Source organism: Stomoxys calcitrans, chromosome 4, assembly GCF_963082655.1.
Source record: "Stomoxys calcitrans chromosome 4, idStoCalc2.1, whole genome shotgun sequence".
Classification (NCBI taxonomy): Eukaryota; Metazoa; Arthropoda; class Insecta; order Diptera; family Muscidae; genus Stomoxys; species Stomoxys calcitrans.
The window spans coordinates 125340146-125354374 of record NC_081555.1 but is presented as its reverse complement, the minus strand read 5'-3'; the positions used below and the strand labels follow the sequence as shown (position 1 = coordinate 125354374).

Genomic DNA, 14229 nt, shown 5'->3' with positions numbered 1-14229 from the left:
GTTTAAATGGGTTTAAAGCATAAGGATTACAGCAAGTCATAATACAACACTATAATAGAGTTGTGTCAAAATAGAAGAATTTAAATATAATAGTGTTTCATAACACCGAAAATATCCAAATAAACTCCAGAGTTTGAATTACCAACTGAGATCTGTTTTAATTGCAAAAAAATGTTTTATATTGTACTTTCCACAAAATCTTTCAACATATCTCGCGAAAAACACATATCATAAACAAAGTAAAACGTTTTTCACAAAAGTAGTTTACTTGGCGAAAATTTCCTTTGTGTGAAACGAATTATTTTTTTACGTGTATTAAGTAAAAAGTTGTATGATTTGGTTCTTCGGGTTGTTCATAAAGTTCATAGGGCTCAGTTAACGCTAATAACTAGTTGGTAACAGTTTCATGTAAGTACTACTCCTCAACTTAGGGGAAGGCCTGCAACTAACTTTTTTTAGCGAACATGGGAGTTATTTTCCCAAAATTCTTGTACATATTGGAATAGAAACAGGTGCCGAATTTCAACTTATTCTGCTCGCCAAACTTCCGAAAGCTCAAAGCTGTTGCCCCACTGGGCCGTAGCGGTGTGCCATCAGCTTTCCGCTGAGGGCATTGAAATTCCATGTCTGTCAGGAATGCTCAAGGCTATCTAAAAGAAAGCAACTCGGGTGGCAAATTACTTAATAAGCACGGAGAAATGGAGAATGTACTTGAAGGGGAAACTCCTTTAAAACAGCATATTAGGACTACAGAATGTGTTAGATGAGTTCAACCTGTGGGCATCAATTGTGATGATTGTTGCCGATACAACAAACGTAAATACCGGCAAAAAGGCAGGTGTTGTTGTTCGACTGTAGCCAATGTTTAATGAGAAAAGTCATCTTCCTCGCATTGTCATGGACGATGAGCTCCATGGGTTGAATAAATCAAACCAAACATCGAGTACTTCTTTGGGCAGAATTTGAAGAGCAATTATGAATAATTTATAGCAGTCTTCAGCAATGGTAAAATAGAGATTAAGGAAATAGGTGGCTGGAGAGAGGACATGAAGTTTCTTTTCCACCCCACTCGTATCTTTCGTCACTGCACTGAGTAGAGTGAGATTCCTTTAAGAAAATCGAATATATCTGCAATGCACGCTGGAACTCTAGTGCCGTTCTAGCTCTTCCTGCGTTTATTTTGAGGTCTGAAGCGCCAAATAGGTTGCGTAAAATCTGTTCATTATTTTTTTATTCATGAGCTGGTCATTAGTTGGGTAATCATTTGTTCCACACCAAGTTAAGGGTTGAAGGGGGTGAAAGAGGGAGTAGTGTTTATTGATATTCGTCTTAAGAATGACATTAGCCGGTAGTCGATTCCACATACGAATGGTTCGGGCGAAAAATGAATTTTATCGATAATGCATGGTTCGGTCGACTGACCAATCAATTACAAACGGGTTTGAGTTCCTGGCAAGTCTTGTATTCCTAGTGAACATTCTAACGTCAGGGATAAGAAGACGAATATCCCTGGAACACACGCAAATAAAAATAACGATAGAACAATAAAACGCTATCCACATTCCGACGATATTCAAGAGAAGCAATGGATTTGGGTACTCTACTGTCCCCAATTAACACCATCGCTCTTCGTTGAACCCGTTGAAGTAGCTCCAAGGATGATTTTGAAGCTCCTGTCCCTGCTCCGGCAGGATGTGGGTAGTATAGATATTGAGAAGATCAGAAGAGGTGAAATATTTCTTGCACCGCTTAAGAAAGCCCAAACACTCGAAAGCTTCTTTCGACAGTTCGAATACGTGTTTTGACCAACGGACATCACATTGTATCTTCATGCCCAGAATTAAGAGCGTCTAACTGCTCAATATTTATACTGTCGATAGATATCGACGAACAAGAAACACCACTGCGTCTTCTGTGCGTTAAAGGCTACTCTTTTCATTCTACCCCACTCGGAAATGTCCAACAAATCCTGGGAGAGCGTCTCATCCATAATTTCTTGAGGCCTATGGTGGAATGAATATGAATGACTCAGACTACTGTCATCGGCAAATGAGTAGATTGCATTCGAAGTCTGACTCAATAGATCGTTCAATGAAAATAAGAAAAAGGGAAGGGTAAAGGACAGAGCCTGGTGGCACACCTGCGGTCAATGTATACTCAGCGAATGAGAACCCATCTACAACAACTCGTATAGTGCGAACTCTGATAAAGCTCGATATAAATCGAACGAAGTTATTACCGACTCCAAAAGCGACAAGCTTTGATAAATGTGCACCGTGTCAGACCCTATCAATTGCCTTGGAGATATCCAGAGCCACGACCTTACTCTCGCCAAACTGGAGGATAGAGCGACTCCATCGTTCCGACAAAAATGCCATTAGGTCTCCCGTAGAGCGATTTCTATGGAACCCATTCTGTCTGTCGCTAAGAATGCCATTGGACTTTAAGTATATGACAAGGTGATGGTTAACCATACTCTCCATAACCTTGGAGAGAGTGGAGCATATCGCAATTGGCCGGTAATTCGCAGGCCGGTTGTCCGCCCCACCTTTATTGGGGATGGGCTGAACGATCGCAAACTTCCAACGCGCCGGGAAAACTCCCGCACGGTAAACAAGGTTGAAAAGGTTGCGTAGTGGACAAGCAAGCATCGAAGGACACTTACAAAGGACAAGTATTGATAGACCGTCCGGGCCCGGAGATTTATTTACGTCGAGATCCACAACAAAAAACCCGTGTTTTTTAAAGATAGGCAAGAAAAATGTGTTTTTTCTTTGTAATAGCATTTGACTGGTTTCCTAGGGCGCGATGTCGTTTGGAACCACCCAAACTACAACTCCTGCTGCATCAAGGACAACCTCCCACTAAGATTCATCCTCTTCAATGACAACGTAAATATTTAAGTTCCTTATGTGTTTGATAATCCTGTGAAATTTAACATATAAGGCTTGTATTCAATTATATTTATAACGGCTTACAGTGATTTCAAAAAATTGCCCAAAATCATTTTGTGCGTGAGTTTTTTTTATCGAATCTCCTTATATGTACGATTTTATCTCATTTTAAATAAAAACTCATCCAAATATGGTACAGCGATATAAGATTGATACAGCGATATTGGGTTGCATTCTTGGTAGTCTTGGCATTCTGAGTCGATCTAGCCATGTCCGTCCGTCCGCCTGTCCGTTAGTTGAAATCACGATAGCGCTCGTACGAAAAAAGATATCCGCTTGAAAGATTGCACAGATACTTCCTATCGATTAAGGTCATTGGGGATTGTAAATGGACTTTGCTGGATATAGCCACCATAAAAACCGATCCTGAGTTTTGGTTTCAAGAGCCTCTAAAGACCTCAATTTTGCCGAGTATGATACGAATCTGTCTATAAACAGATATAGCCCCTATACAAACCTATTCCTGGATTTGATTTCTTAAGCCCCTAGAAGCCTCAGTTATCATCCCATTTGACTAAAACTTGGCACAAAGACTTCTGTTCTGACTTCCAACATCATTGCCCAGTATAGTTCGAAGCGGTCAATAAACTGGTGTTTTCATCTAGTTAAGCTGAAATGTGGGACAAAGACTTCTGCCACCCATGCCAAGTATGATCCGAATCAGTTTATATACTGATATAGCCCCCCTACACGTGCTATCACTTGCTGCACCGATTTTACATAAGTGAGCACGTAGTCCTATGTGTCCCGTTATGATACCAATAGCTATACAGACCTCCTTCTTGCTTCCTTTCAGTAATAGCCTCGTCTTTTCACGATCTGGATCCCCCCATAGGATTTTCGCCGTCCTTCCGACCGTTTTGCTGTTCCACAATGTTGCATGCGGATTCGTCGCCCACTCCCTTAATTCGGACTGCGTCGACCCGAAAGGCTTCTGGTTAACCAAATTTATTGACGGCAGTCCTCTGGCCTTCACCGCCAAATCGTCTGCCCTTTCATTTCCCCTTACTCCGTTATGGCCCGGCACCCAAACGATGCTGATTTTCCCATCCTCAGAGAAGGCGTTAATCTCCTTCTAACACCGCAAGACTGTTCGTGACCTTACCGTCCTGGTTGTTATTGCCCTAATGGCAATTTTACTGTTGGTAATGATGTTCAGACTCGACGTCCTCGCGTTAGCACCACACCACTTCACGCATTCCGTGATCGCCCGGATCTCCGCCTGCAGGACCGTATTATGGTCAGGCAGTCTAAAACAGATGTCAGTCCCTGGGTTTTCGATGTAAACCCCCAGACCCATCAGGGTCCTCTAGATTTGATCCATCCGTGCAACATGATCTTCCAGATGGCAACACTAGGGTTCCGTCAATCCAAGACTATGCCGATGGCAGCAGTGCGTCGCACTCGACTTCACGGTTCATCTCAGGTATCCGAACGGAAACCTCTCCCCTTCCTTCCAGGTTTCCAATCGTCGCCTCGATTACACCGCGATGGTATGAGCTGCTCCCATCCTCAATCCATTCTCCCATCGCCTTAAGTCTCATAGCCGCAGTGGCTGCCTCACACTTAAACTGTATGTCAATGGGTCCAATATCTAGAATAGTCTCCAGTGCCCTAGTGGGAGTGGTCCTCATTGCTCCGCCTATACCAAGACAACATGTTCTCTAAACCTGTTGTATGGTCCTTATGTTGCAGTTTTTCTCCTGCAGAGCCAGTGGACTATCCTCGGATTCAGGCCCCATTTCGATCCTACGGCCCGTCTACATTGTGCCCAACATCAACTCAGTACGCTCCTGAACTTGACACTTCCAATTCAGTTTCCTGCCCAAGATCAGGAAACTGAATTGACCTTGTCAATATTTGACCTTATATATTTGATCTTGTCAGATATCGAAATCGTCTTATTGAAGAAACGTGGTGCGTTAAATTCGCCCACCTTCGTCTTCCTCGTGAACTGGCATTTTTCAGTCTTCTTTGGGTTAACATTGAGACCTCTGGGTTTAGCCCAGTCATATGCCATATGTAAGACCCTTTCGGCCATGCTGCATAGCTTGTTCGGATCCTCATCCCTTAGAAATATTATAACATCGTCTGCATAGCAGACGGGTTCAAATCCCTCCTCAGTCAGCATCCGTAATAGGTCATTTATGGTGGTCACCCATAGGAGTGGTGATAAAATGCCCCCTGTGGCGTGCCCTGTGCCTCTTTCTCCCTTATATTTATGCCATGGGGCACAAAATTTATCCACCTGTTCCTTAGCATATGGTTTATCCAGTCTTTAAGGACCGGGTCCACCCGGTACTGTTCTAAGGATTGGATCAATGTGTCGCTCCGCACATTCTTAAAAGCCTCCTCCTTTACGTTTTGACATCGATGGAATCTTCTATTTGATGCACAACCTCGTGCAGACCTTCCCTTGACATTGTCATGCTGTTTGTATTTGAGCAGTTGACTAGATGTCATACTCTTTATCATGGTGTCCACAATACGTTCCATGTTTTTGAGTAGAAAGGATGTAAGGCTTATGGAACTGTAGGCTTTGGTGTCGCATAACTTGCCTTGCCGGGCCTAGGTATAAACACCACCCTTGCCTCCTGCCAGGCTTTCGGAGTATATGAAAGTCCTAGGCATGCTGTGAATATTTTGACCATCGAGGCGCCAGATAGTCTGCCTCTTTCTGTAGTAACGCCGGAAATATTCCATCAGGTCCGGGTGACTTAAATGGTTTCAAGCTCTTCAAGGATTCCATAAATTCCGTTAACCTTCGATCAACGTCATTATTCCAAGATTCCGGTGTCTCCATGAGTCCCGTCGTATCCTGTGGAAAATTGTTTTTCATCAAAAGCCTCAACATGTCCTCTGTTGTCTCTGCTCTCACTCCCATATCGTGTACTAAAGTTTCACTTTGGACATGGGTTTTTGAGAGAAACTTTTTTATCTTGACGGCTTCATTAACGCTATCAACCTGTTCGCAGAAAAGTTTCCAGGAGGCACGTTTTGCCGCTCTGGTAATCTTATTGTATTCCTTGAGCCGTGTATAGTACACATCCCAATAAACTTCCGCTTTTTTATGACGTGCTCTGTTAAAAAGTCTGCGGACCTTTTTCCCAATATTGCGAATCTCCCCGGTCATTCAAGGTTTTTCTTGGGCTGATTTCCTTTCCCGAAGAGGACAACTATCTTCGAAGGATTCAGTGCAATCGTAATCCTGTTGACATTTTCGTCAATCTCTTCTATGCTTGGATATGCTTATACTTAGCCACCATATAAACCGGTCCCTAGTTTGAACTTTTTTCAGCTCCTTGAGACCTCAATTTGTATACCAAATGCAAATTTGCAAATTTTGCCCATGAACATTCCACTAAGGAACAAGGGCAAACTTCTCACATATCAATGAGTGCAGTACGATTCAAGTTTAAGCTCAATGATAAGGGGCCTCCTTTTTATAGCCGAGTCCGAACGGCGTGCCGCAGTGCGACACCTCTTTGGAGAGAATTTTTACATGGCATAGTACCTCACAAATGTTGCCAGCATTGGGAGGGGAAAACCACCGCTGAAAATTTTTTCTGAAGGTCTCGCCAGGATTCGAACCCAGGCGTTTAGCGTTATAGGCGGACATGCTAACCTCTGCGCTACGGTGGCCTCCAATTTGTATACCATTTGACTGAAATCTGGCAAATCTGTTCCAGATTCCAACATCATTGCCGAGTATATTCCGAATCGGTCAATAAACTGGTGTACCCGATCCTCGTATTTGACTTCTGGAGCTCCTAAAGACCCCAATTTTCATTTTATATGGGTGAAATGTGACACAAAGACTTCGGCTATGACTTTCAGCTTCCGTACCAAGTATTATCCGTATCGGTCTATATACTGATATAGGCGCCTTAAATACCGATTCCCCGGTATGACTACTTGAGACCAAAGCATCCTCAGCAAATTCCCGATTATGTTGTTGTAAAATAATTCAGATGCAAGCTGAGTTACAAGAGCACATTTCTAGCAAAATCCATGGTGGTGGGTACCCAAGATTCGGCCCAGCCGAACATAGCTTTTTTTGACTTGTTTTTCCTTAATTATCCTCTTCACACTTACCGGATTAACTGTTGGTTTCTGCAAATGTGTTGCTATGTTGGTGATATTCATACCCATTGCGGGTATTTGTGAGCCATACAGTTGGCCGGCCGTCGGTGTCATGTCAGTTAACATGTTGCTGGTCTTTTGCTTTGGTCGATGAATTATTCCGATTTTCGTTTATAATAACCACTTGTTTTAAATGAAGGATATTTTTTTACAAACGTTGTTCGTTTAAGTAAATATTTAAAATTGCTGTAGCACTTGGTTAGTTATTTTTTGTGGGGGTTTCTCTTGATTCCATATGTGAGTAAGCACGTAAGGAAAAACAAATGAATTTTTTTTTAACTTCGTGGCGTATAAATTGTATTATTTTTTTTAAATTTAGAGCATCACTTATATAATTTTATTAAATTTAATTTTTTTATACACTTTCCTTTGCTTGAGTTAAACGAATGTTGGATTCCTCTTTTTTGTGGTTCGATGATTTTTCTTTTTAATTAAAAATTTTTTTTAATTTTTTAAAATTTGTTAATATAAATATTGTTTATATAAAATAAAACACTTAATTAATACCATTTTTTAATTTCCCGAATTTTTTTATTTAAATTTAGAACATTTTTTCTTCTTTAAAGTTTAGATTTTTTAGTTTTCTAATATTTTATTTGATCCTTGTTGTTATTCTTTCTTCTTCCTTTTGTCTTATTGATCGTCTTCTTCTTCTTATTCTTTTCTTCAACACACAATAGATTTTTCTATTTTTTTTTTATTTTTTCTATATCCAGCTGGCTAGTTTTGAATGAATTGCTAGCTCAATAGCCTGGTCACTTGGCGGACTTTTCCGTATTCCTTTCGGTTTTCAGAGAGCAAAAGAGAGAGTGTGAGCCTATCTAACAAACGATCAGCTTGAGTTTTGTTGTTGTTATTGTTCCTTTTTTTTGGTAATCCGTCATATGGTAGTTGTGGAAATTTTTTGGTATTGCCGCGCGCGGCTACTACTACCGAGCAGTTAGTGAGTGAGCGAATGAGGAGTGAGTGATGACAGGTAGACTAATGTTTCACTTCTTTTGTTGCCATTATGTGGCACTGCATGGCGCCGCTGTGTGATAATTCCTCTGAATGTACATATGTATGTTTAATTGTTATAGTTTGTTGATCACTTTTTGTTGTTGTAACTGTGTAATCACAAAAAACACTATCTTTAAAAGATCACTTAAATTTTCTGAGACTTTTGCATAAATTTTAGGGGCATTTCTTTCGTTTTTCTCTTTTTTTTTCTAACATGAGGTTTTTATTTGTTTAACCGTTCTTTGCAATTGTAACGATGTTTATTTAAAGATTGTTTACGCAACACTAGTCTCCAGCACAATTCTCTAGATTCACTTTAACCCTTTTTTTGCTGCTGTTCCATGGCCATACCCTATACACATCACAGAGTAGAGGGGGGGGGGATTAGTAGTGTGTTTTTGTTTGCCGTTGATGGTGATGATTGTGATTGTGAGGATCTCTCTGGTTGGCAATAGATGAATGAAGTATTGGATTGGTGTTTTTGTTGCGCCAGATGAATGACTGGTCGATTGGTTGCTCTGAATGTCTCCTTGTGCGCTGCATTGACTTGCTGTCCTTTCATTCGCTCGTTGACGGCTTTGGTTGCATCATCGCCGGCTGCCACAATTTGCAACATAGATTTGATTGATGCGTTTTTGGAATGCGTTTTGTGTAGTTCGGCGTGGAAATTCTAGCTTGCCCTCATGGCTAAAACCCTCAGTCGCAGGCTCGTGTTTATGCTTGGTGGGGTTGTCTTATGGTCTGTGGTGTTTTTTTTCTTTTGTTTTTCGTGTATTGCTGTTTCTCTTGTGTCGGTCGTCTCGTCTGTTGGTTCTTTTTGTTTTTCTTATTCATCCGCGCAAATTTGAAAAGTCGTCGTAGCTGATCGTTTCTGTACTTGCAACTGTTTCGCATCAGACGTTGGCAAACAAAAAGCTTTCAACACAATATACCAAGCAACAACAACAACAACAGCTAGCAATACAACAAAACATCACCACACGAATACAAAAACAAACAGACAGCGCAAAAACGGCAGCAATCGTGTGGCCATTGTCGTTGTCGTCGCAGCAAAAATCAGCAGCTGAATATGATTGAGATGTTGTTGTTTTAATGCTTACCTATGTTGTTGTTGTTGTTATTATTCATTTTTCGTTTGCTACTGCAATTGTTGTTTTTGCTATCCACTATACACACACACACACAGGCATTCACGCGACGAAGAAACAGATGGTTCCGGCCAAAGAGAAGTCAGAAAAACGCACAAAAACCAGAATTATTTACAATCATGCAAAATAATCACAAATACATCAACAGCAGCAGCAGCAAAAACTCCCCAAACCCTCACAACCCAAAGACACACATACATACATCAAACTTACAAAAGCAAAAACAATATTGCATGCATAACCAACCCATCATCTCTCAGCAGCAGCAACTACCAGGGAGAGAGAGAGATTGCTTGATGGCTTTTACAAAAATTCATATTCAAGTGCTAGTGAGTGAATGTGTGTTGTTTGTATGTGGATTTGAAAAACTTGTTAAACTTGTATCAAAAGTTTGCTGTTGTTGTTTGTGGCTTGTTTTTCATTTCATTTCTTATTGTACATACATGCATACATTATTTATGGCCTCTCAATTTTCGTTTACCATCAAACCTACAACGGTGCTCTGCAAAAGCCGAATGAAGCATACGAAACAACAACAACAACCACTGCCAACACATGGCATATCACGAAATATCCCCTACTTGCACACAGCAAATACACTTTTATGCTATGCTCTCACTCTCTGAAATTTTTGATATTCTCCTCCAGAGATGAAAATGAAAAACAAAGCCAAAGGGGGCGCACCCAATTGTCATAGGGCACCCCATTTTATGCATAGCCATGTACAACAACCACAACATGCATACATACACACTCACACAGGGCATTCATTCATGAATACCAACAATAAACCAAAACTGAGCTCTCGTCCAATGTATGGGTTGCCAACATTATTTAAGTTGAGAAACTTTGTTAAATGACCAAATAAAGACAAATAATACAGGTCGCGTTTGTTGTCCAATTGTGAACCAAAGTTGATTATATTGTGGTTAAAATGTGAAAACTTAGCAAGCAAATTCCCAGTAATCATTTTTTGAGAAAACGAATGAAATTTTTTTCTAAGATCTCGAGACAACTTTGTACGTTTTACGCTCCCTATGTCTTTGTATGGTCTTGAGACAAAGACTATTAATTTTGAATAAAATCGGTTCAGATTTAGATATAGCTCCCATATATATCTTTCATCCCATGTCGACTTTTAAGGCTGTAGTAGCTACAATATTAGTCCGATCTTTACAAAATTGTGCGTGAGGTGTTTTGTTTGACGTCCCAACATGTGTGCAATATTTCATCAATTTCGGTACAGATTTAGATATAGCTCCCATATATGCCTTTCATCCGATATAGGCTTTTGAGGCCGTAGTAGCCACAATTTTGTTCGAGAGGTGTTTTATTTGACGTCCAAGGATTTCGTCAACATTGGTCATGATTTAGTTATAGCTCCCATATATATCGTTCATCCGATATGACCTTTTAAGGCTGTAGAAGCCACATTTTTGGCCCTATCTGAAAAAATTTAGCTTTAGGTGCTTTGTTTGACGTCCCAGTATGTGTAAAATATTCCATCAAAATCGGTCCAGATTTAGAAATAGCTTCTGTTTCAAAGCTTTAGTAGCCATAATTTTGATCCTACGTAAGAAAATCTTACAAGGTTCAATTCGATATTTCAATAGATATGCAAAATTAAAGTCTGACTAGATTTCGACGTAGGTTTTGAATCTAGATTAGGGTGATGACTTTTTTACAATCTCATTTTCCTATATCATATTTTGATTAAGGTGATTCGATAAAATACCTCACGCACAAAATGATTTTAAAATTTGTATTTCAGCATTGTGGGCATTTTTTGAAGTCACTGTAAGCAGTTATATAAATGAACACAAGCTTTGGAGATACAATATCAAACACTCAAGGAAGTTAAATATCCACGTTGTCGATGGTGGTGATGTTGTTGTTGTTGTAGCCACGTTTTCATGTAGAGTTGGCGATCCTCGTCAAGCTCCTGTATGTGAGCAAGCTCGTTTCGGCCAAAACGGACCGATCGCCGCGATAACGGTGTGACCATTGGTTAGTTAAAAGCGCCAATAACAATGAAGCTGCTTCCAATTCATCATAATTACTCATCAATTCCTGCACAAAGAAATACTCTATGTTTGGTGATTTAGTCGATCCATAGAGATGCAGCACATGGTGCTGGCAACTGATAAACTTGAGTATGGGGTGACCTTTCTCTTCGAACATTTGCTGCAGTCGAACTTAAACGCCTGTCTTTTTGCAGGCATTCACGCTTGTTGTATCAGCAAACAATCATCACAATCCAAATATGGTTCAAATCGACCCATAACCTGATATAGCTGCCTCCTTCTTGACTTCTTGAGCCTTTAGAAGGCGTAATAACAATCCGATTTCTCCGAAATTTTGTACAACTGCTTCTCCCTTCAAGATACGGTGTCAGGCTATAGACACCGAATCGGTCTATAGCCTAATACAGCTCCCATATATACCGATCTCTCTATTTTATTCCTTGAGCCCCTAAAGGGGGCAAGTCTTAATCAAATTGGCTGAAATTTTACACAATGACTTCTGCTATCGTCTCCAACATTCATATTTTATTTTATAATTTTTTTTTATTTAATAGTTTTATTTTAGTTCTTTTCTATTTATTCTATTTCAATTAAACTTCATTTAATATTATATACTTTTGTTTAATTTTTAGTGAAACTTTTATTACCTTATTTATTTTTATTAATTATTTGCTTGTATTTAATTATTTTATTTTATTTTATGTGAATTTATTTTATTTTGTTTTATTTGTCATTTTATGTTATTTTATTTTATTTTGTTTTATTTTATTTTATTTTATTTTATTTTATTTTATTTTATTTTATTTTATTTTATTTTATTTTATTTTATTTTATTTTATTTTATTTTATTTTATTTTATTTTATTTTATTTTATTTTATTTTATTTCATTTCATTTCATTTCATTTTATTTTATTTTTTATTTTATTCTATTTTATTTTATTTTACTTTTATTTTATTTTATTTTATTTTATTTTACTTTTATTTTATTTTATATTATTTTATTTTATTTTATATTATTTTATTTTATATTATTTTATTTTATTTTATTTTATTTTATTTTATTTTATTTTATTTTATTTTATTTTATTTTATTTTATTTTATTTTATTTTATTTTATTTTATTTTATTTTATTTTATTTTATTTTATTTTATTTTATTTTATTTTATTTTATTTTATTTTATTTTATTTTATTTTATTTTATTTTATTTTATTTTATTTTATTTTATTTTATTTTACTTTACTTTATTTTATTTTATTTTATTTTATTTTATTTTATTTTATTTTCTTTTAATTTATTTTATTTTATTTTATTTTATTTTATTTTATTTTAATTTTGTTTAATTTAATTTTATTTTATTGTAATTTATTTTATATTATTTATAATTTTGTTTTTTTTTTTTATTTTATTTTTATTTAAAACGGCAACACTGCTCCAATTTTTATTCATACAAAACACTTCCATTCTCTCATCACATCGGTTTTTAGCAAATCCACAGCCATAGCCCCTACAATAGGAGTTCAATTGTAGCAGTATTCTCTCTATCTCTCATTAAGTTATGCGCTGCTTGTATATGTACGCACATTTGTTTCCGCCCCCTGCTGTGCCATTGATAAATCAACCAATTGCAAGGCAAGCATACAACACTAAGCAAACACTAACCTATAATTATAACGATGGCCGCTTCAAGCAAAACTTGATAAACATATAGCTGACTCTCTCTAGCTTATGGGCACTCACACTTACACACATCCACTAAACAGCAAAAAGATAATAACCCCTGTTTCCGGTTAGAGTATGAGTTTTGCATAAGACATTTCTCTCAGCGCTCTCTTTCACCCTCTCTCTCTCTCAGTTGTTACAATAAGAAAAGTACAGGAGAATGAATTGCACAAGACCAGTTCGTTAAAGAAAGTCCATTTGACTTGGAGATATCCTTTATCCCCCTTCCTGCCTTTTCAACGATGACATTTAGTTTTTGGTTTTGCCTTTTATTCTATTTTTATTAAATAGTTTTTGTTGACTATCGTTTTTTCTCTATTAAATATTCCTTTTTATCTTTGGAAATTGTTTTTCTTTTGTTTCTTTTCTTGTTGTCTCTGATAGTTTGTTGTCATTGCTGTTGAAAGGCATTCTTTATTTTCTTGGCTTTCAGCGTGTGTGTGTGTTTTTTTTTCATCTCCTATTAAAATATTTATTTAGTCCACTTTCCATAATTTATGGTTGTTTGTTCTAAATGCACACACATCTATCCACACATATTCAATTACATACACATGTACTATGTAGCACATTCGTTTTCTATACTCCTTTTATGTACTCTTGCATTCATTCAATATCAATGGCCTTGTGTCCTTTATTTTGTATGGACAATGTCAAATTGTGGTATGTGGAAGTGAGGTTTTGGGTTTCTACCTCAAAAATTGTTATGGAACGTTTCATTGTCAAAGTTTATTGAATTCCAACATTGAAATGTGTATGGACAAAAGGGGAGATCTTAAATAGTATAAAATTAATTAAATTTATTATTCTTCTTCAAAAATTGCAGAACTCGTATTATACTAAGGTGCAGGAAAATGGTTTTAGAGCATAAAAGACAAATTTTAATTCTTAGGTGGTTAAAGGTAGAGGAAACTCTTACTGCACAATAAATTGACATAAGTGTTTTAAAAAAATTACATGTTCATTTGCACTCGAATATGGATGGGAGTTAGTGTCGATAGACTTCGACAGGCATTTCTATAAAATCATTAATCTAGTAAAGTATCAGATTGGTCATTTTATATGAAACTAATCACCGCCAGGTGGATTTGAATTACTTCCTTGTGACCGTTGAAATTTGGACCCAGTACGGAGGCCATCGTAGCGCAGAGGTTAGCATGTCCGCCTGCGACGCTAAAGGCTGGGGTTGAATGCAGGCGTGACCATTAAAAAAAATCTTCAGCCGTGGTTTTCTCCTCC

At 37.7% G+C, this 14229-nt stretch overlaps 1 protein-coding gene across 1 annotated transcript in view; it reads right to left on the bottom strand.

Moving 5' to 3' along the window:
* The window catches only part of LOC106081994 (transcription factor Sp9), a 208268-nt gene extending 199304 nt beyond the window's left edge, over positions 1 to 8964 (bottom strand). The window contains exon 1 of the mRNA XM_013244285.2: positions 7050 to 8964. Within this exon, the coding sequence (XP_013099739.2) occupies positions 7050 to 7163 (114 nt within the window). The 5' untranslated portion in view covers positions 7164 to 8964. The remainder of the gene's footprint in view (positions 1 to 7049) is intronic.
* Between the last annotated feature and the right edge of the window lie 5265 nt (positions 8965 to 14229).